Genomic DNA, 22,499 nt, shown 5'->3' with positions numbered 1-22,499 from the left:
AACAAAACACACACATGTCCAATGGTTCATTTTTCTGGTATGGGTGATGATTTCGGGTTCTATGTGTTTGGATGGATTGTGGCTGGCTTCTAACCTATAGCCATGGTTCATAAAACACTCCCTCATGTCTAGATCATTCCATGGTTGATCATATAGCCACTGGAACGAAATAAGACAACAAATTCATTCGAATACTGCAGCACAGAATTTCTGGGTGCTCTCGGTTTGAGCTGTGCATTGTCCTAGCTGTTAGCTCGGTTTTTGGTTGGCTTTTAACCCTTAGCCATGGTCCAAGCCATGCCTTAGGATGTTGGTAAGGGTCTCTGGTTGGTGGTTCAAGCCCCAATGGCCAGGAGATTCATAAATTGAGCAAAACAAGCAAGCTGCTACTACTGCACTTTTGACAGCAACAATGGGTCACGGTTTTGGTGCTTGTTTGAGTTCTTGGTTGGCTTTTAGCCCGTGACCTTGGACTGGACAGTACCTTAATGAGTTAGGAAAGTCATGTTTTTGGCCGTTCGTGATTTGGTCGAGTTTAGAGGTCGTACGAGAATTTACGGCGAAAGGTGCCCAAATGACTCTCGAAAGAGTGTTTTATGTTTTCCGATTCCTTTCACCTAATTTCGTGTTTTACAGTATTATGCATATTTTTCAGCACGTTTGGGGTATTTTTAATCATGGTTAAACGTCGGTTTAATGTTGGTTCGAGTTGGTACGAAGCCATGGTTAAAAATCAAGTTGTTGATCCAAATCGTCTCGTTTTCGGTTCTATTGTTAAGATTTTGTCAAGTTAAGATTTGTTTCATGTGTCACATATTAGTAGTAAGTCACAGCAAGCCTGAGAACGATTTAACTCATCTGGTAAAAATAAGGTTATAATTATATTACGTGCATAAAAATATAAAATGTTTATTTTTGAGATATATGCGATATGTCTCGTGGCCACCTTATCCTTATGGGTTTGGAAGTCGGTAGGAACAACCGAGGACCTCTCCGCCCGGTGACTTACGACCGGTTTATGATTATGTATGGGTACGGACATCCAGTCCAAGGGCTGTGATTGATCTCTACCGCCCAGTATACTGTGGTTTAGTCTGATCAGGCGCTTACGCTATGTTATGGGCCACTAGCTTAGAAATATTATCTCTACCAGAAAAATTATGATATGTTATGACAGAGCTCTATTGAGCAAAGCTTTTACGTATGAATTTTCAGATATGCACGTAGCTATAATTATTCATAATACGATTTTCACCGTATGCTTTACGATACTTTATTTTTACGTTGCATGCGATTTTATGATATATTTACTTGTTATTCACGATATATACATGTTGAGTCTTTAGACTCACTAGACTTGATTGTTGTAGGTATTGATGAGGTCGGGACCGCGGACGGAGACCAGTGAGCGATCTTGGGACAGCAGTAGTAAAACCCGAGGACCTTATGATTTAATTTATGCACCATTTATTATTCAAACTCAGTTTTAATACGTTGGATTATTTTTAAGTTAATGTTTACGTTGAGTTATTTTTAAATTGTTGGTTGAAAACAATATTTGCTTCCGCTGTTATTTTAAAGTTAAAATTATTTACATATTTACTTTAATTAAATGAGACAAGATAATTATTTATTTAGAAATTTTTTTATAATTCCGCAAAATTATGAATACGAAATACGGGCCTTTACATAATAACTCAATTTCACTTATAACCCATAAAATTCTAAAATCCCCATATCAAGATTTTAGATTTCCTACTCGATAAAAATCTTAATATTCATTCATTGATAACTTATATTGAACACAACTATTTTTCTTTTGTTTGTATTTCACCCAAACTTTTCGTACGAACGGATATACCATAAATTTGAAATTTAAACTTACCTAATCCAAATAGCATTGGATAAAATAATTCCAATACACATATCCGCTTAGCCTCAAGTTTCTTAATGACTTTCAAAATTCCTCAAGACAAGGTGTCTACCTCACCTCTTACATGCGTCTATCAAATATTTTAACCATCAATCACATCCAACTTTCTAGAAAAATTAAATTCCAACAAAGGTATAATTTTAACTCTTAAGATCACGATTAAAAATTATGATACATCAAATTTAAGTTCCCAAAATTTTGTTGGCTACATGTTTACTGTTTTAACTTAACTAACTGATCAACTTCACCTTAAATTGTCATCAATTTAAATTCTTAATTTGTCACAACATTATTTACTAACACTTAGATTTTGAAGCCCATATTGATTCATCCTACAATGCCCTTTATACTATCATAACCCAGATGTTTCAAGGTTCTAAATATCCCTTCAAACCTAAGTCATGAAAATTTCCTATCATTTAAACCATTCGATTCTCACTTATAGCTAAATAAGTTCCCAAATTTCTTAAAAATTGTAAAATTAATTCTTACTTTCCTCGAATATTATCCAATTTGTCCCAAATCTAAAAAATTCCACAATTACCTATAAGTCCTTGGCACTCCTAATTCCATTCATAGGTTCCTCGAAACATATAGTTCAATAATTTTAAGTTTATTAAACCCAAAATCAATTCCCATGACCTTGAAAAATTACTGATTTAACCCAAGTGTTTCTCCAAGTTCGAATTTAATCCTCAAAAATTTTTGAATTTGCAATTTGGCCCTTAAAGTTCTTGAAAATTACCATTTTGGCCCTACAACGCTTAGAAATTTACATTTTTTTTTCCCCATTAAATTTTCGATTTTTGCCTCATTAAACCTTAAATTTCTCGAAACTCAAAATTTAATCCCACAAATTTGGTAAATTCAATAATAGTCCCTTATAATTTTATTTTGCACTTAGGTCCTCAAATTATTGGTTATTACAACTAGCTCCTTAAAATTCTCAATTCAATCCTTAAGTCCAAATAGGTAGAGCATGTATCCTACATAAATTCTACGTTTTTATATTTTCAAAAATCGTCGTAGTCTTCGAATCATTATTCCTTACATGGAATCCTTAAAAATTAATTCAACTGGCAACCACGAACCATCAATATTTTCTTAAAAACCCTGCCTTCCCCCAAGAGCATTCATAATCTTCAAGATTAACTTATGATCCAAAAGGTAGAACATCAGTACTACTAACCAAAAATCAATATAGACAATTCATTTCCGACCTTTCCTAATGTCCAAAAGCAAAATTCTTATTCATGTCCAATTCCACCACAAGCCAGCATACATGAAAATCATATGATTCCTCAACTCATGTCGTAATATGCATAAATATTTTGAAACATCTAATCTCAAAACATAACGATAGATATATATGTACTCTAAAGCATATATCATGTAAACATGCCAATGATAACATTAAAAACATTTAAATCATATAGCTTACAGACTTGAGGCTTGAAGACTGAGCGGCAGAAGCTCGCGGTGGCACAACCCTATACAGGACCCTTGCTCTGATACCAACTGAAAAGTCTACAGTTTTAAAAGTGCGGAATTGTTTTTTTTTTTTAAAAAAAAAAGCTCGCCATTACAAAATAACATTTAAAATAATCGTCTTTATTTGACAATAAAAATATCAAAGTTTAAAATGACCAACATCAAACGTAAACGTACGGAGTAAAAAACGTAATATTCTCAGCGTACATAAAATGTTCATCTCCTTTCAAATCTCATAAAACATAATGCCGAAAACATGTGGTCCTCGGGTCGTGTCACCACACCAGGTCTGCCTACTCAGAGCTCGGCACCTCCAGTCCCCTCATTATTAAGCTCACCTGCATCATACACGCCTAGTGAGTCTAAAGACTCAACACACCTGCACCATTAATAGCAAATACATATACATAGCCCACAACAGTGAAAAATACCTTACTCAACATACCTTTCATGAACTTAAAAAAAAAGTAACATAAACGTGTCGTGTAAAATCATGACGTGTCAAAACAGCTCATCATTAATCATCGTTCGTCATTCATCGTTTATCATTTATCATTCATCATTCATCATTTATCATTTATCATTGGTGAATTCAGTTCATTAGAGGTGACTATCGTACATCATCATTTACGATGGATCCATCATACATAGAACCGCGGTACCCGGCGGCTGTCGGACATCAGTGACAGGATCACCCATCCCCTGTGCCTAGGCCTTATCATCAGCATTTACATATACGTCTTAAACATTTACATATACTTCGATAGCCACAACTAATTCCTGTCATCCATAACATTATCATTTTCATCACTTATAAAAATTATGCACCAATGCAATTTTTCTTAAATCCAAACATGCAACGTATATCTTCATAAAATCTTAAAAATAGTGATCATGATGCATAAACATATCATAAATTTGTGCTCAGGTCGCTGCCAGGACCAAAATCTCAACCCGGGTGCAAAATGACCATTTTGCCCTTGGAAACCCGAAAATTATCATTTCATCCCTGGACCTCTAAAATTGACCTGAAGCTTACCAAACTCCTTAAATATCCCAAAACATCTTTATAAGCATTCCTAGACGTAAATTCGAGCAAAAATCAGAACTTAGCCGATTCTGTGAAGGCCCGAAAATCCTTGCTTGAAAATTTGAGGAAAATTAAAAATTTTCTTTTTAAATAATTAAAATGCCTCATTCATAATTAAACCGATAAACAAAGTTTGATAGTCAAAATGGCAGCGGAAGAAAATATTTGTTTGCGAAATACCAATTTAAGAATATCCAACAACTGATAAAAGTTGTTTGAGGAATAAAATAATAAATGCTGAACTGAGGTCCTCGGGTGCCACTACTGCCGACCCAAGCTGGCTCACTGGTCCCCGCCCTCGGCCCTGACCTCATCGGTACCTACAACAATCAAGTCTAGTGAGCCTAAAGACTCAGCATGCATATATCGTAGGTAACGAGTAAAATATAATTTGCATGGATAAAATATCATGTCATGAGGCATTCTGAAAATAACTTGTACTGAGCAATTATAATACGTGCATGACTGAATTAAATAAAAATGTTTGCTCCTTGGAGCCCTGTACTGAAATGACTGATAATAATTTTCGGTTGAGATTATGGTCTACGCATGTGGTCCCTGCACTGAACTGAACTGATCGGTAACTGGCTACCGGGGAGTATCAAACTGAGCTGAACTGATCGGTCACTGGAGACCGGGTGGTACCAAACTGAACTGATCGGTCACTGGCGACCGGGTAAAATAATGCTCCCATAATAGTGAATTGACCACAAGCAATATCGCATAAATCTCAAAAATAAGTATTTTCTATTTTTATGCACGTAATATAATTAAATGGCATAATGAAAAATCCTGTACTATTTTACCAACTGGATTGGATCGTCCCCAGGCTCGCTGCGACCTAAATATGCCATGAAAAAAATATGCAATAGATTTTTCTTGACCAAACTATGCAATTAAGTGTGAAAATGCGACAATTACTACTAACGACTTCGTATTTAATCATGACTCCGAACCAACGCGAACCAACACTGAACCAACGTAACGTCATGATTAAAATACGCTTAAAATTATGAATTTATGCTCCTAAAATGATGAGGGTCGAAATTTAGGTGAAATGGAGGCCAAAACATGAAATGCTCTTTCGAGAGTCAATTTGGCACATCGCACCGTAAATTCTCGTACGACTTCAAAAATGATCCGAATCACGAACGGCCAAAACCGTGTCCTTCCTAACTCGATGAGGCACTGTCCAGTCCAAGGCCATAGGCTAAAAGCCAACCAAGAACTCGAACGAGCCTCCGAACCGTCACAGCAAGTTGCTGTCAAATTCCAGCAGCTGTGCAATCGCGTGTCTTGTGTTGTTTTCGAGACTACCGGCCATTGGGGGCGTGAACCACCGATCAGAGACTCTTACCAACATTCCAAAGAATTATTTAAACCATGGCTAAGGGCCCTAGGCCAGCCACAATTCGAATTATTCCAGCAACATCAGAAAAGTTCCACCCGAGAGCACCTTTGCGCGCGTGAGGGGTGTTTTGCTTTGCTTGCTGTCTAGACTCGTTCCAGTGGCCATTTGATTGACCATGGGACGATCTAGACATCCAGTGGTAGGGTATGAACCGTGGCTAAGGGCCATAGGCCAACCAAGATCCATACCATTCCACAAAACTTGAAACAACACATGCTGTCAAATGAAGGGGTCGAAGGGGGTGCAGGGCTGTTCTTGCATTTTAATTGAAAACCGATTCACCGTGGACCAAGCCACCAAAAAGGCGACTTAGCCACGTCTTAGACATGCTAGGGAAGCGATCTAACCATGGCTAAAGGCCCTTAGGGCAGCCAAGATCAGATCCTTTTCCTTTGACAGCACACACAGAATTTTCGAAGCACAAAAATGGCAACGATGGTGAGTTGCTGTCATCTTCGGTTTCTCTCATTCATGGGGCTGAAATAATGGACCAAAGTGGTCCTAATCCATCCTCGAATATGTCTAGATGTAGCCTTGGGAGCCTGGAACCGAACCAATACCTGAAACTCACAAAACCAATGAAACCGTGAAGCTTGTCATGAAACCGAAATCTGCATGTTTTGGTTTTTCTGAAATTTTTTTTTGCCATGTTTCGGTTTTTGCACATAAAAGATGATCATGTAATGTTAAATAAATGATAATAGGACTTGATTGAGGTTTGAAAAAAATATAGACATGCCTTTGATTTCGTTTGAATGAAAAACGAAAGAATACGACGACTCGGCGCGGAGGAGACGGAGTTGCTTCTCTTGTTTTCTTTCAAGTTTTTCCTCCTTGTTTTTACCCTAGGCTCTCACGGTTTTCAGTGCTGAAGGAGGCTGGAATTTTCCAGATTATGGAGTGGGAGGGAGTCTAGGAAATTAAATGGGAAGATACAAGATAAAGGGAAGGGAAAATATTTTTTCTATCTACTAGTTTGAGTGATAAGGAAAAGAATGATATAAAAGATTTTTCTGGGGGATACTAGAGGTGTATATGGGCGATTTTAAGGTCTAGGTGCAAGGGAGAATTGGTTTAATTAAATCTTGGTAGTGATTTAAAAGTTGGGGAGGATAAATCCATCTAGAAAAGTTAAGGGGATAAATAAAGAATGAGTTGAAAAAAAATCACAATTAAATCTTAAAAAAAAAAAGAGCATGGCCGATTTTTATCTAGCTAGGTGGGGTGGGATCTTGCTCAATTAATTATCATGGAAGATTTGTTGTGATAAAACTATTTCCCAATAAAAATGGATAGGGAAGACTATTAATTAAATGGGTTGTCAAATAAACTTTTAAATCAAATCATTGGGGCCGAAAATTATATAAAAGAGGAGGGAAAAATATTTCTTAAATATTGAACTTTAAATCTTTAGTGTATTATCTACTCATTAAATATTTTAAAGAATTGAGGAATTAATTATTGAACTCAATTTACTACTTATCTCAACTTATTTAAATAATTTTTTAAACCTTCTTTTACAATAAATTTACTCATTATTTATCTTTAAATAAATTTTGGGAAAATGTTTTCTTACTAGTAAATTTTATCTCTTTACTCCAACACCGGTCCGGCCTCACCGAATTAACTGAAAAGAGAAAAATCTAATCTACTGGATAAAATAATTAACTTCAAAGAAAACATTTAAATACTCATGCAATGAAGTCAATTAAATTTAAAATACTAGAATTATGCATGGCTTATACGCAGTCTAATTACGGGTTCTACAACTCTCCCCCCCTTAAAAAGAATTTCGTCCTCGAAATTAGAACTCACCGAATAACTCGGGGTAACGATCTCTCATCTCCGGCTCAGACTCCCATGTGGCTTCGTCCTCTGAATGGTTGAGCCATCTAACTTTGACTCGCTTAACCAACTGTTCCGAAGCTTCTTCTCCTGCCTGTCTAGGATCTGCACTGGCCTCTCCTCATAAGATAGGTTCGGAGTAAGCTGCAACGGCTCAAAGTTCAGGACATGCGAAGGGTTCGCCATGTACTTTCTCAGCATGGAGACGTGGAACACATTGTGTACTCCGGCCAGATTCGGCGGAAGAGCAACACGATAAGCTAGTGTCCCAACTCTGTCAAGGATCTCAAAGGGTCCAATAAATCTCGGGCTGAGCTTCCTTTTCTTCCCAAATCTCATGACACCCTTCATAGGTGCCACTTTCACAAAAACATGATCGCCCACTGCAAAATCTAACTCTCTCATCCGCTGATCGGCATAACTCTTCTGTCGGATCTGAGCAGTCCTCATCCTATCACGGATCTTGGCTACTACATCTGCAGCCTGCTGGACAATCTCTGGACCCAACTCTGCTCTCGCTCCTACTTCATCCCAATGAACAGGAGATCTGCACTTGCGGCCATACAGTGCTTCATACGGAGCCATATCAATAGAAGACTGGAAGCTGTTGTTATAGGTGAACTCTAACAATGGCAAGTTCGACTCCCAACTCCCAGAGAAATCAATGACGCAAGCACGGAGAAGATCCTCCAAAATCTGAATAACTCGCTCTGACTGCCCATCGTTCTGCGGATGGAAAGCTGTGCTAAACAGCAACTTCGTACGCATAGTCGAATGCAAACTCTTCCAAAACGAGAAAGTGAATCTGGGATCTCTGTCAGATACGATAGATACTGGAATGCCATGAAGTCGGACTATCTCTCGGATATACAACTCCGCATACTGTACCATGGTGAAAGTCTTCTTAATAGGCAAGAAGTGTGCTGATTTGGTAAGACGATCTACAATCACCCAGATAGCATTCGATCCTCTGGCTGACCTCGGCAATCCGGTCACAAAGTCCATGGTAACATTCTCCCACTTCCACTCGGGAATAAGGAGAGGCTTGAGCAAACCTGCTGGTCTCTGATGCTCGGCCTTCACTAACTGGCAAGTCAGACACTCGGATACAAATCGTCTGATATCCTTCTTCATCCCTGGTCACCAATACAATAGCTGCAGATCCTTGTACATCTTCGTACTCCCTGGATGAATAGAGTACGGCGACATGTGGGCCTCTGATAGAATATCTGCTCGGATAGTATCACTGTTAGGCACCCACATCCTGTCCCGGTATCGCACTATACCGTCACTGACTGAATACAAGACACTGCCCTTGGCTTCATCTCTCTTCTTCCACTGTGCCAACTGCTCATCTGCTGGCTGAATACTGCGAATACGGTCAATAAGAGAAGACTGAATCGTCAAGGTAGATAGACGGGGAACTCTACCTTGAGGATATGACTCTAGATCGAACTTCTGCATCTCAAGCTGAAGAGGTTTTTGAATCGTCAAATGAGCCATCACTGCGACTTTTCTGCTCAATGCATCTGCAACTACATTAGCTTTACCCGGGTGGTAGCTAATGTCACAGTCGTAGTCTTTCACAAGCTCCAACCAACGCCTCTGACGCATATTCAGCTCCTTCTGCGTAAAGAAATACTTGAGGCTCTTGTGGTCGGTAAAGATCTGGCACTTCTCTCCATACAAATAGTGCCTCAAAATCTTCAATGCAAAAATTACGGCGGCCAACTCTAGATCATGGGTAGGGTAATTCTTCTCGTGGATTTTCAGCTGTCGAGAAGCATATGCTATCACCTTCCCATGCTGCATCAATACTGCGCCAAGACCGAGCTTCGAAGCATCGGTATAAAGGAAAAACTCACCGGGCCCTGACGGCATGGCCAAAACTGGTGCTGAGATAAGAGCTTGCTTCAAAGTATCGAAGCTCTTCTGGCACTCATCGCTCCACACAAACTTCACATTCTTCTTTCTCAATGATGTGAGTGGAACGACAATGGAGGAGAATCCCTGAATGAATTTCCTGTAATATCCTGCTAGCCCAAGAAAACTGCGGATTTCAGATGCATTCTGAGGCACAACCCAATCTCTGACTGCTGCAACTTTCGCTGGGTCTACCTCAATACCACTGCTAGAAACGATGTGGCCTAAGAACGCCACCTTCTCTAACCAGAATTCGCACTTACTGAACTTTGCGAATAACTTGTGCTTCTGCAAGGTCTGCAGCACTGTGGTCAGATGTCTACTGTGATCCTCCTGATTCTTGGAGTAGACGAGAATGTCGTCTATTAATACTATCACAAACTGATCGAGATACGGCTGAAATATGCGATTCATGAGATCCATGAAGATCGTTGGCGCATTCGTCAGACCGAACGGCATCACAAGGAACTCGTAGTGGCCATAACGAGTCCTAAAAGCAGTCTTGGAGACATCAGCATCTCTTTCCTTTAACTGGTGATAACCGGAACGCAGATCTATCTTGGAGAAAATCGAAGCTCCCTGCAACTGGTCAAACAGATCCTCAATCCTCGGAAGTGGGTATTTGTTCTTCACTGTAACCCTGTTCAACTCTCGGTAGTCAATGCAAAGCCTCAAAGAGCCATCCTTCTTCTTTACAAATAAGACTGGCGCGCCCCAAGGTGAAAAGCTCGGGCGAATGAACTCCTTGTCGAGAAGTTCCTGAATCTGCTTCTTAAGCTCTGCCATCTCTGTCGGTGCTAGTCGGTACGGCGCTTTGGATATCGGAGCCGTACCTGTCATAAGCTCAATGGAAAACTCCACCTCTCTCTCGGGTGGCATACCAGAGACGTCTTCGGAAAAAACGTCTAAGAAATCTCTGACAATCGGAACATCTGAGGCTGATTGGCTGGGTTCCTCGGGGACAGATAAAAAGGTCGCTAGAAATGCCCGACACCCTCTATGCATGAGCTTCCTGGCCTGAACATAAGGAATAATGCGCGGTAAAGGAAAGTACCTGCCCGGCTCAAATAAGAATTGCTCCATTCCAGGCGGTCGGACAAGAACAGATCTCCGCTGGAACTCTATCAACACTCTGTTCCTCAATAGCCAGTCCATCCCTAGGATGATGTCAAATTCTGGCATCGGTAGCACAATCAGATCCGCATAAACAAGATTACCGTGCAGCTCAAGGTCTATATCTCGGATAACATTGGTAGCTGCCATCTCCTCGCCTGACGGCAACACTACTGAAAAGGCTATATCTAGCTCAATGGTCTTGATCTTGAGAAAGTTTGCAAAGACCTCCGAAATAAACGAGTGAGTGGCCCCTGAATCTATCAAGGCTTTGGTAGCGGAACCAGATATAAAAATTCTCCCTGAAAGATCAGAACTCTAAGTTGAATCCAATAGCTACAAGAACTAAACTTATAGACATGCAAAGGTCAAAGTTCTTCTAACTTAAATCTCCAAAATAATACTGAGTAGAACATGCAATCCTATCACGGTTCTAAGTTCAAATCTTAATCTCGATTCCCAAAACACGGAAATTCAAATAATAACTTAAAGCTTAAAGGTACCTGTCAACAACATAGTCTCCGGGTTTGTTTCCGTGGCATGGAGAGCAAAAACTCTGCCTTGGGTAGGCAAATTCCTCTGAGGGCACTGTAGCAACATGTGGTCTGGACTGCCACACTTAAAACACTTTCCTGAGCCAGACATACATGCTCCAGGATGGCGGCGTGAGCACCTGGGACAGACTGGGTGCTCAAAAGTCTTCGGGGCTGGGGCGTCCCCGCTGCTGCTGCTGGCCTCTGCTTCTAGGCGGCCCATGAAATGGCCTCTTGTTTTGCTGCTGATGCTGATGAGGAGGAGGGCGGTGTGGTACCTGGGCTGGGCGCTTGCCCTGGCGATCCCTCTCGATATCCCGCAGATCCTGCTCTGCGGCTAGGGCTTTGGAGACTGCAATCTCATAAGTAGTAGGGTCAGACACCCTAACATCACGGCGCAAGATCGGCCGTAGACCCACCAGGAAATGCATCATCTTGGCTCTAGCATCATTCGCTATCAGGGGCACAAAATGACAGCCCCTCTCGAACTTACGGATGAACTCCGTAACCGTCATATCACCCTGTCTCAGGCTCATGAACTCAGTGGTCAACCTGGTACGCACTTCCTCGGCAAAATATTTGGAGTAGAAAACCTCAGTAAAGCGTATCCAAGTAAGTGTAGCCAAGTTCAGGGCTACTGCTGCTCCTTCCCACCATAAGCGGGCATCTCCACTGAATAAGTAGGTGGCACATCGGACTCTGTCTGCATCTCCAAGCTCCATGAACTCGAAGATAACCTCGAGGGATTTGATCCATCCCTCGGCAATCATGGGGTCAGACGTCCCAGAAAACTCCTTCAGACGCATCTTCATAAACCTCTCATAAACAGCCTCGGGCCCTGTCGGCCTGGCTGCGGCTGCGGCTGCGGCATTGTTCCCCGCAAACTGTGCGAAGAACTGCGTCATCCCAGCTAGCATCTAGGCATTCATGTCAGGTGGAGGTGGAGGAGGAGGAGGAGGAGGAAGAGGAGGAGGTGCCTGCCTCTCTTGTCTCTGATCAAACCCGTTTTCATGACGGTGCACACCACCCCCTCTCGGGCGTCCTACCTGACGTCTAGGAGGCATACTGTTCCAAACATAACCCATACGTAACAAACATGCATAATTCAAAAATTTATTTTAAATGAACACTGAAATACTGAAAATCTGATCGTAAACTATTTCATGGAAGCATGCTGTTAAAATAATTCATGTTTTAAATAAAATGCTGAAAAGTAAAACTTACAGACCGAAGACGTGACTTCGTGAGCTTCTCGTGGTCAGTAGTAGTGTAACCCTTTACAAGAACATCGGCTCTGATACCAACTGTGAAGGCCCGAAAATCCTTGCTTGAAAATTTGAGGAAAATTAAAAATTTTCTTTTTAAATAATTAAAATGCCTCATTCATAATTAAACCGATAAACAAAGTTTGATAGTCAAAATGGCAGCGGAAGAAAATATTTGTTTGCGAAATACCAATTTAAGAATATCCAACAACTGATAAAAATTGTTTGAGTAATAAAATAATAAATGCTGAACTGAGGTCCTCGGGTGCCACTACTGCCGACCCAAGCTGGCTCACAGGTCCCCGCCCTCGGCCCTAACCTCATCGGTACCTACAACAATCAAGTCTAGTGAGCCTAAAGACTCAGCATGCATATATCGTAGGTAACGAGTAAAATATAATTTGCATGGATAAAATATCATGTCATGAGGCATTCTGAAAATAACTTGTACTGAGCAATTATAATACGTGCATGACTGAATTAAATATCATAGTAAAAATGTTTGCTCCTTGGAGCCCTGTACTGAAATGACTGATAATAATTTTCGGTTGAGATTATGGTCTACGCATGTGGTCCCTGCACTGAACTGAACTGATCGGTAACTGGCTACCGGGGAGTATCAAACTGAACTGAACTGACCGGTCACTGGAGACCGGGTGGTACCAAACTGAACTGATCGGTCACTGGCGACCGGGTAAAATAATGCTCCCATAATAGTGAATTGACCACAAGCAATATCGCATAAATCTCAAAAATAAGTATTTTCTATTTTTATGCACGTAATATAATTAAATGGCATAATGAAAAATCCTGTACTATTTTACCAACTGGATTGGATCGTCCCCAGGCTCGCTGCGACCTAAATATGCCATGAAAAAAATATGCAATAGATTTTTCTTGACCAAACTATGCAATTAAGTGTGAAAATGCGACAATTACTACTAACGACTTCGTATTTAATCATGACTCCGAACCAACGCGAACCAACACTGAACCAACGTAACGTCATGATTAAAATACGCTTAAAATTATGAATTTATGCTCCTAAAAAGATGCGGGTCGAAATTTAGGTGAAATGGAGGCCAAAACATGAAATGCTCTTTCGAAAGTCAATTTGGCACATCGCACCGTAAATTCTCGTACGACTTCAAAAATGATCCGAATCACAAACGGCCAAAACCGTAGCTTTCCTAACTCAATGAGGCACTGTCCAGTCTAAGGCCATAGGCTAAAAGCCAACCAAGAACTCGAACGAGCCTCCGAACCATCACAGCAAGTTGCTGTCAAATTCCAGCAGCTGTGCAATCGCGTGTCTTGTGTTGTTTTCGAGACTACCGGCCATTGGGGGCGTGAACCACCGACCAGAGACTCTTACCAACATCCAAGGAATTATTTGAACCATGGCTAAGGGCCCTAGGCCAGCCAAAATTCGAATTATTCCAGCAACATCAGAAAAGTTCCACCCGAGAGCACCTTTGCACGCGTGAGGGGTGTTTTGCTTTGCTTGCTGTCTCGACTCGTTCCAGTGGCCATTTGATTGACCATGGGATGATCTAGACATCCAGTGGTAGGGTTTGAACCGTGGCTAAGGGCCATAGGCCAACCAAGATCCATACCATTCCACAAAACTTGAAACAACACATGCTGTCAAATGAAGGGGTCGAAGGGGGTGCAGGGCTGTTCTTGCATTTTAATTGAAAACCGAATCACCGTGGACCAAGCCACCAAAAGGGCGACTTAGTCACGTCTTAGACATGCTAGGGAAGCGATCTAACCATGACTAAAGGCCCTTAGGGCAGCCAAGATCAGATCCTTTTCCTTTGACAGCACACACAGAATTTTCGAAGCACAAAAATGGCAACGATGGTGAGTTGCAGTCATCTTCGGTTTCTCTCATGCATGGGGCTGAAATAATGGACCAAAGTGGTCCTAATCCATCCTAGAATATGTCTAGATGTAGCCTTGGGAGCCTGAAACCGAACCAATACCTGAAACTCACAAAACCAATGAAACCGTGAAGCTTGTCATGAAACCGAAATCTGCTTGTTTTGGTTTTTCTGAAAATTTTTTTTGCCATGTTTTGGTTTTTGCACATAAAAGATGATCATGTAATGTTAAATAAATGATAATAGGACTTGATTGAGGTTTGAAAGGAATATAGACATGCCTTTGATTTCGTTTGAATGAAAAACGAAAGAATACGACGACTCGGCGCGGAGGAGACGGAGTTGCTTCTCTTGTTTTCTTTCAAGTTTTTCCTCCTTGTTTTTACCCTAGGCTCTCACGGTTTTCAGTGCTGAAGGAGGCTGGAATTTTCCAGATTATGGAGTGGGAGGGAGTCTAGGAAATTAAATGGGAAGATACAAGATAATGGGAAGGGAAAATATTCTTTATATCTACTAGTTTGAGTGATAAGGAAAAGAATGATATCAAAGATTTTTATTGGGGATACTAGAGGTGTATATGGGCGATTTTAAGGTCTAGGTGCAAGGGAGAATTGGTTTAATTAAATCTTGGTAGTGATTTAAAAGTTGGGGAGGATAAATTCATCTAGAAAAGTTAAGGGGATAAATAAAGAATGAGTTGAAAAAAAATCACAATTAAATCTTAAAAAAAAAAAAAGAGCATGGCCGATTTTTATCTAGCTAGGTGGGGTGGGATCTTGCTCAATTAATTATCATGGAAGATTTGTTGTGATAAAACTATTTCCCAATAAAAATGGATAGGGAAGACTATTAATTAAATGGGTTGTCAAATAAACTTTTAAATCAAATCACAGGGGCCGAAAATTATAATAAAAGAGGAGGGGAAAATATTTCTTAAATATTGAACTTTAAATCTTTAGTGTATTATCTACTCATTAAATATTTTAAAGAATTGAGGAATTAATTATTGAACTCAATTTACTACTTATCTCAACTTATTAAAATAATTCCTTAAACCTTCTTTAACAAAAAATTTACACATTATTTATCTTTAAATAAATTTTGGGAAAATGTTTTCTTACTAGCAAATTTTATCTCTTTACTCCAACTCCGGTCCGACCTCACCGAATTAACTGAAAAGAGAAAAATCTAAGCTACTGGATAAAATAATTAACTTCAAAGAAAACACTTAAATACTCATGCAATGAAGTCAATTAAATTTAAAATACTATAATTATGCATGGCTTATACGCAGTCTAATTACGGGTTCTACAGATTCGTTTTAAAACTTGGACCGAGGTCCCGATTTTAACCCGAATCGACTCGAAACTTGACCGAATTTTTCCCAATTTGTTTACCATATCTTACATACAATTAAAGCTCCTAAAACGTGTACTCAAGCTCCTAAAACCACGGCTGAAACTTCCAAGAAAATTGCAACCCTCGGCCATCCCCTTCCCTTGCTCTCATCTCAACACATGTCACCCCAAACCATATTTTCTTTCGGTCCTCTCTCACTCCACCACTTGTTCAGCCAATAACACTCACCATTAGGACCTAACTACTCTTCTTAACTAAGCCTAACCCAAGCAACCAGCTGCTGCACCACACGTGAATACAACGGCCGAAACTATCACCTTCTTCCCAACTCACACCAAGCCTCCGAAGATCGAGCTTCTCCCTCAACCAAATTCCCATGACTCCCTCCTAACAACACACTAGGCTCTACACCGTCTGAAACATGGCTGGGTTGAGTTTGAGCACATGCACAGCCCGATCTTACCCCTTTGCGCGCGATCCACCGAAACCATCCAAACCCCCTTGCTGCAAACTCACGGTTTTTAGTCCCCACCCCCTACAGATCGTTCCCAACCCAAGGACAGCAACCTCACAAGTAAAGGGACCCATTCAGCAAGCCATGAGACAGCCCCTTTGCACTCAACGTGAAAATATGAATAACATAACATATAATGCATAGAAATGGTGAAAAAACCGAAATATTATCCATGTGCTTAACTAGATCAAACGATTTCATGAAGGTTTGCACACACAACAGTAATATTGACGTGTATGAAGCAAAACAAAGTAACAAGCGTGCCTGGGGATGATTTGGTGAACAAAGCAAGAAGAGGGAGACCCGAGAGGATTTATCCTTTGCCAAGACTGGTGTAGTCGAAAGTTTCCTTTGCAAGAATGGAGGATGACCGAATTATTCAGCTGAGATTTGATGAAACCGAGAGGCTTTTGAATGGAAAAAGGGGTGATCGGCTGATGGGGGGTTACGGGTAGGTAACGAGATGCTTACCGAAAAATATTTCGTGTTGGAAAGATTTTAAAAATATAAGCCGAAACCTCCTAACGTCCCCCGATTCGATTAAATTTGCGTACCTTTAAAAAATAAAATCATGCGGGTAAAAATACCCAATCAAATTCCATTTTGAAAAATACCCTTAAAAACACCTTATATTAATTTATAAAAATAAATCGTGTAAAGAAATAATTTTTCCGAAAATTCTCCGGTTTTCGTTCCTCGATCGAACGTGAAATGCACTTAGAAACCCTAATGCATGAACTTTTAAAATTTCATGAATTAAATTCTACCATGCAATGATTATGCATAAAATGCATAAAAATAATTAATCACGAATTAATAAAATAAACATACATTTAATGCTTTAAAACAATTTAATAAAATACCAAAGAAATTTAATAACTTGCATGCATGTGGTTCACGTGGACTTTCAAATTTTCGGGACGTTACAATTTACCCCTCTTAAATTGAATTTCGTCCCCGAAATTCGCTTATCCTCGACAAACCAAAAAGCTTAGACTCTTAATTATAGTATCCCAATACTCCACACTTCCGCTGCGCTACTCTGATAAAATAAGTATTAAAACGTCCTTATGTCTCCTCAATCCTAATTATTTTGCCTATTGCAATCCTTATTTGCGAATCGCAACCTAGATCGACTTAATTCTATTCTATTTCAAGTCTCGAATTCTGACTTTTCTCAAACTTTCCAATATTAGAAATGGCAGTCCGAATTTTATTGCGTCTTGCTTTTCTTATACTGTACCCGTAATGTTCATTGATCTATTACATTTGTATTTATGCAGTTCACCCTTAGAAACCTTAGCACCAAAATTTACTGATTGATTCATATCCTCGATAATACACTCAAAATTTAAACTTTATCTCAACCCCATAATAATATTAGCCTAAAATCCTTGAATCGAATCTTGTCTTACAACATCAAACTTACGTAACTTAACTGTTTACAAGTACCTCCCAAATATAACATTGTTGCACATCTTAAATTCGAGTACGTTAATCCATAAAACCCAAAATGTACAATACCGATTTTCCACCTAAATATTAAAACCTTTCCAATATAAGTTACATGCTTAAACTATTATCTTCCCAATTACAATATAGTTCAAGCCTAAGACCCTTGAACTTACCTCATTGGAACAAATGTCGCATTCTTACGTATCTTTAATGCTTAATTAATTCTAACGTATAAAACTTAATATGCTATCCCCTAGTAGCCTTAGACTAATTCTAATAACTCAATTTCACTTATAACCCATAAAATTCTAAAATCCCCATATCAAGTTTTTAGATTTCCTACTCGATAAAAATCTTAATATTCATTCATTGATAACTTATATTGAACACAACTAATTTTCTTTTGTTTGTATTTCACCCAAAATTTTCGTACGAACGGATATCCCATAAATTTGAAATTCAAAATTACCTAATCCAAATAGCTTTGGATAAAATAATTCCAATACACATATCCGCTTAGCCCCAAGTTTCTTAATGACTTTCAAAATTCCTTAAGACAAGGTGTCTACCTCACCTCTTACATGCGTCTATCAAATATCTTAACCATCAATCACCTCCAACTTTCTAGAAATATTAAATTCCAACAAAGGTATAATTTTAACTCTTAAGATCACGATTAAAAATTATGATACATCAAATTTAAGTTCCCAAAATTTTGTTAGCTACATGTTTACTTTTTTAACTTAACTAACTGATCAACTTCACCTTAAATTGTCATCATTTTAAATTATTAATTTGTCACAACATTATTTCACTAACACTTAGATTTTCAAGCCCAATATTGATTCATCCTACAATGCCCTTTATAACATTATGACCCAGATGTTTCAAGGTTCTAAATACTCCTTCAAACCTAAGTCATGAAAATTTCCTATCATGTAAACCATTCGATTCTCGCTTATAGCTAAATAAGTTCCCAAATTTCTTCAAAATTGTAAAATTAATTCTTACTTTCCTCGAATATTATCCAATTTGTCCCAAATCTAAAAAATTCCACAATTACCTATAAGTCCTTGGCGCTCCTAATTCCATTCATAGGTTCCTCGAAGCATATAGTTCAATAATTTTAAGTTTATTAAACCCAAAATCAATTCCCATGACCTTGAAAAATGACTGATTTAACCCAAGTGTTTCTCCAAGTTCGAATTTAATCCTAAAAAATTTTTAAATTTGCAATTTGGCCCTTAAAGTTCTCAAAAATTACCATTTTGGCTCTGCAACGCTTCAAAATTTACATTTTTTTTGTCCCCATTAAATTTTCGATTTTTGCCTCATTAAACCTTAAATTTCTCGAAACTCATTTAATCCCACAAATTTGGTAAATTCAATAATAGTCCCTTATAATTTTATTTTGCACTTAGGTCCTCAAATTATTGGTTATTACAACTAGCTCCTTAAAATTCTCAATTCATGCAATTCAATCCTTAAGTCCAAACATGTAAAGCATGTTTCCTAAATAAATTCTACGTTTTTATATTTTCAAAAATCGTCGTAGTCTTCGAATCATTATTCCTTACATAAAACCCTTAAAAAACTGTTAAGTCAGTCGGACTTGGAAACTCAGTGGTTTATCAGTACTCATTAAAAAAACTGATCTTATCATTTGGTAATGAATTTAGTGACTTATTTATTTCCTTAATTAACCATTAAGGGAAACCAATGTTCTAATTTTCGTTTAATTTCATTTATTAACATTTGAAATTTTCAAAATGATTAGCATGTATTTTAATTTTATTCCAAGTTATTCTTGATCGACTCGTACAATGTAAGAATTTTTTAAATTTCAGAAGTCTTTATTCTCGGCTATCTGACTCAGATTGCACATATAAATACCAGTTACACTCCATAATTTTTACTTATTATTTTCATTTATTCTTAACTTCGATAACTTTCTAACTTTATTGCAATCAAATCTTTTTACTTTTTTTTTTCAAAATTTTCACCTGCAGAAATGTCAACTCCATGCATAGCGAATGTTCTTTCCATCAATTTTGAATATATTTACTCAATGGAATATGGCGCTATTGTCTCTGTTTTCAAACTGACTGAGTCTGTTTTTTCTAGATAAAGTCTTGAATATTTTAATTACAAGCATTGAAATATATTTTTATACACACTCCTCGTGGGATCGACACTTGTGCTCAAAATTACATTTTACTATAACTTGACATCGTGCGCTTGCGCGCATCAAGAAAACACACAACAATGATCATATTTTATTAGCTCAAATTTATGTTAAAAATATTATAGTTGGCTCGAATAACTTAAAACTTTGCGAGTAGTTTACCATACTGATGTAGGAAAATTTGAGATGAGAATGATGGGCAAATTGTCATTCTTTCTTGGTTCACAAGTTGAAATTAGACTCGGGGATCTTTATCAATGAAGACAAAAACATTAAAGAGTCGCTAATGCGATTCGAAATGGAGACATACTCAGCTGCAACAACCCCTATGAGTTCATCAGTTAAACTTCATAAAGATGGAAGGGGAATATCAGTCGAGATAACAATGTATCGAAGTCTAATAAGTTCATTATTTTACCTAACTGCTAGTCGACCTGATATTATGGTTGTAGTATGTATTTGTTCTCGTTTTCAGTCTGATCCTAAGCAATCACATTTCTTAGCTGCTAAAAGAATTTGAAATATTTGAAAGGAACTCAAAACATAGTGGCATCAAAAGGACTCAATCTTTCAATTTTGTTGGATATTCAAATACAGACTATGCAGTATGCAAACTGGACAAGGTGAGTACAAATGCAACTTGTAAATTTCTTGGAGACTGGTTGATTTTTTGTTTTAGCAAGAAACAGACATCAATTGTCACCTCAACTTCCGAAGATGAATACCTAGTTGCTAGCAGCTGCTGTGTCCAACTGCTATAGATTCAACAACTACTTAGAAATTAAGTAGTTGATGAAACATAATCATCGATATTTTGTGGCAACAAAAGTGCAATTGAAATCACATACAGTCGAGTCTTGCATTCTCGGACCAGGCCTATAGATAGCAGATATCATTTTATCTGAGATCATCTGTTAAAGAAAAACATCATATTAGAATACCTCTTCATAAAACAATAGGTAGCTGATTCCTTCACCAAACCACTTGTAGAGGGTAAGTTTTCTTATTTCATAAATATATTAGGCCTTATTGATATATCTTGGAAGTACATATATATAGGGAGAATCGATTAGGGGAGTCTTACTGATAAGTCAGTCGTCAGTCGGACTTAGAAACTCACTGATTTATCAGTACTCATTACACAACTGATTTATCATTTAGTAATGAATTTAGTGACTTATTTATTTTTTTTAATTAACCATTAAGGGAAACCAATGCTCTAATTTTCTTTAAATTACATTTATTAACATTTGAAATTTTCAAAATGATTAGCATGTATATCTATTCCAAGTTATTCTCTGCTTGATTCATACAACGTAAGAATTTTTGAAATTTCAGAAGTCTTTATTCAATATCTTGACACGTGTCTCGGCTATTTGACTCAGGTTGCACATATAAACACCAATAACAACTCCATATTTTTCACTTATTATTTTCATATATTCTTAACTTCGATAACTTTCTAACTTTATTGCAATCAAACTTTTTTACTTTTTTTCAAAATTTTCATCTGCAGAAATGTCAACTCCATACATAGCGAATGTTCTTTCCATTAATTTTGAATATATTTACTCAATGGAATATGGCGCTATTGTCTCTGTTTTCAAACTGACTGAGTCATCTAGACTCAAGACTTTCTTGAGCTCATCTCTAGACATCAATGTGCCAGAACTAAAGATGTTCTATCCACGAGGATCTATTTCTAACGAAGGGAAGATTGTTATGCAAATTGGAGAGCAGACCCTGCTGATCGATGAAGCTTACTTTGCTACACTGTTTCAGTTACCCACTGAGGAGCTAACCGATTTATCTTATGTTCCTCAGTCTATCTTGGAGGAAATGAAGGACTAGGTTCTCTGCTTCCAGCGAGCCTAACAAGACATATGGCAAGAAGCTAGACATGAAGATGGAGTACCAACTTCTTGTTGATGTGGTAGCCAAACAAATCTTGGTTAAGGCAAGATCTTTTGACGCCTACACTGCCGAGAAATTCATGGTAATGGATGTTATTGCCAATCGGTCTTAAGATAACTAGTCATCAGTACTGTTTCAGAAATTTTCATTTACTATTAGTTTTGTTGTTACTCCCAAATCAGAAGAAACCTCAATCCCCAGCTAACATTAAATTCTTGAGTTCTTCACTCGTTTGCCCTTTATTAATTTCAATTCTGAAATATAAATTGTTTTCACTGTTGTTTTAATAAATTAAATATATATCAAGAATATATATATTTTTTAATAAATTGTTTTTCTACAAAGTAATGAAATCTTGTTGGGTTTTTTAATGTTACAATTGGATCGATGAATTTCATATATAGTCAAATATATTTTTAAAGTTTTAGAGAAACAATAAAATAAATATCAGATCAACTATTTATGTTTATACAATGTTTATGTTAATTATGGTCTATTTCAAGTGCAATTAATAATAGAGACATTTCAAATCCATTTTATTTTGTTTAACTAATGTATGAATAATTAAGATATGAATTCAAC

General features: G+C 38.0%; 1 protein-coding gene across 1 annotated transcript; it reads right to left on the bottom strand.

The window, feature by feature from the left end:
* Nucleotides 1-4,549: 4,549 nt before the first annotated feature.
* On the bottom strand, nucleotides 4,550-13,177 carry LOC142505517 (uncharacterized). Its single transcript, XM_075618527.1, has 2 exons — nucleotides 11,310-13,177; nucleotides 4,550-4,834 (listed from the first exon to the last, which is right to left on the bottom strand). Exon 1 carries the CDS (start codon nucleotides 12,254-12,256, stop codon nucleotides 11,498-11,500), a length of 759 nt encoding a protein of 252 aa, XP_075474642.1. The 5' UTR covers nucleotides 12,257-13,177; the 3' UTR covers nucleotides 4,550-4,834; nucleotides 11,310-11,497.
* Between the last annotated feature and the right edge of the window lie 9,322 nt (nucleotides 13,178-22,499).

This window comes from Primulina tabacum, chromosome 10 (genome assembly GCF_025594145.1).
Source record: "Primulina tabacum isolate GXHZ01 chromosome 10, ASM2559414v2, whole genome shotgun sequence".
Taxonomy (NCBI): Eukaryota; Viridiplantae; Streptophyta; class Magnoliopsida; order Lamiales; family Gesneriaceae; genus Primulina; species Primulina tabacum.
This window is presented reverse-complemented; position numbering and strand designations above follow the sequence as displayed.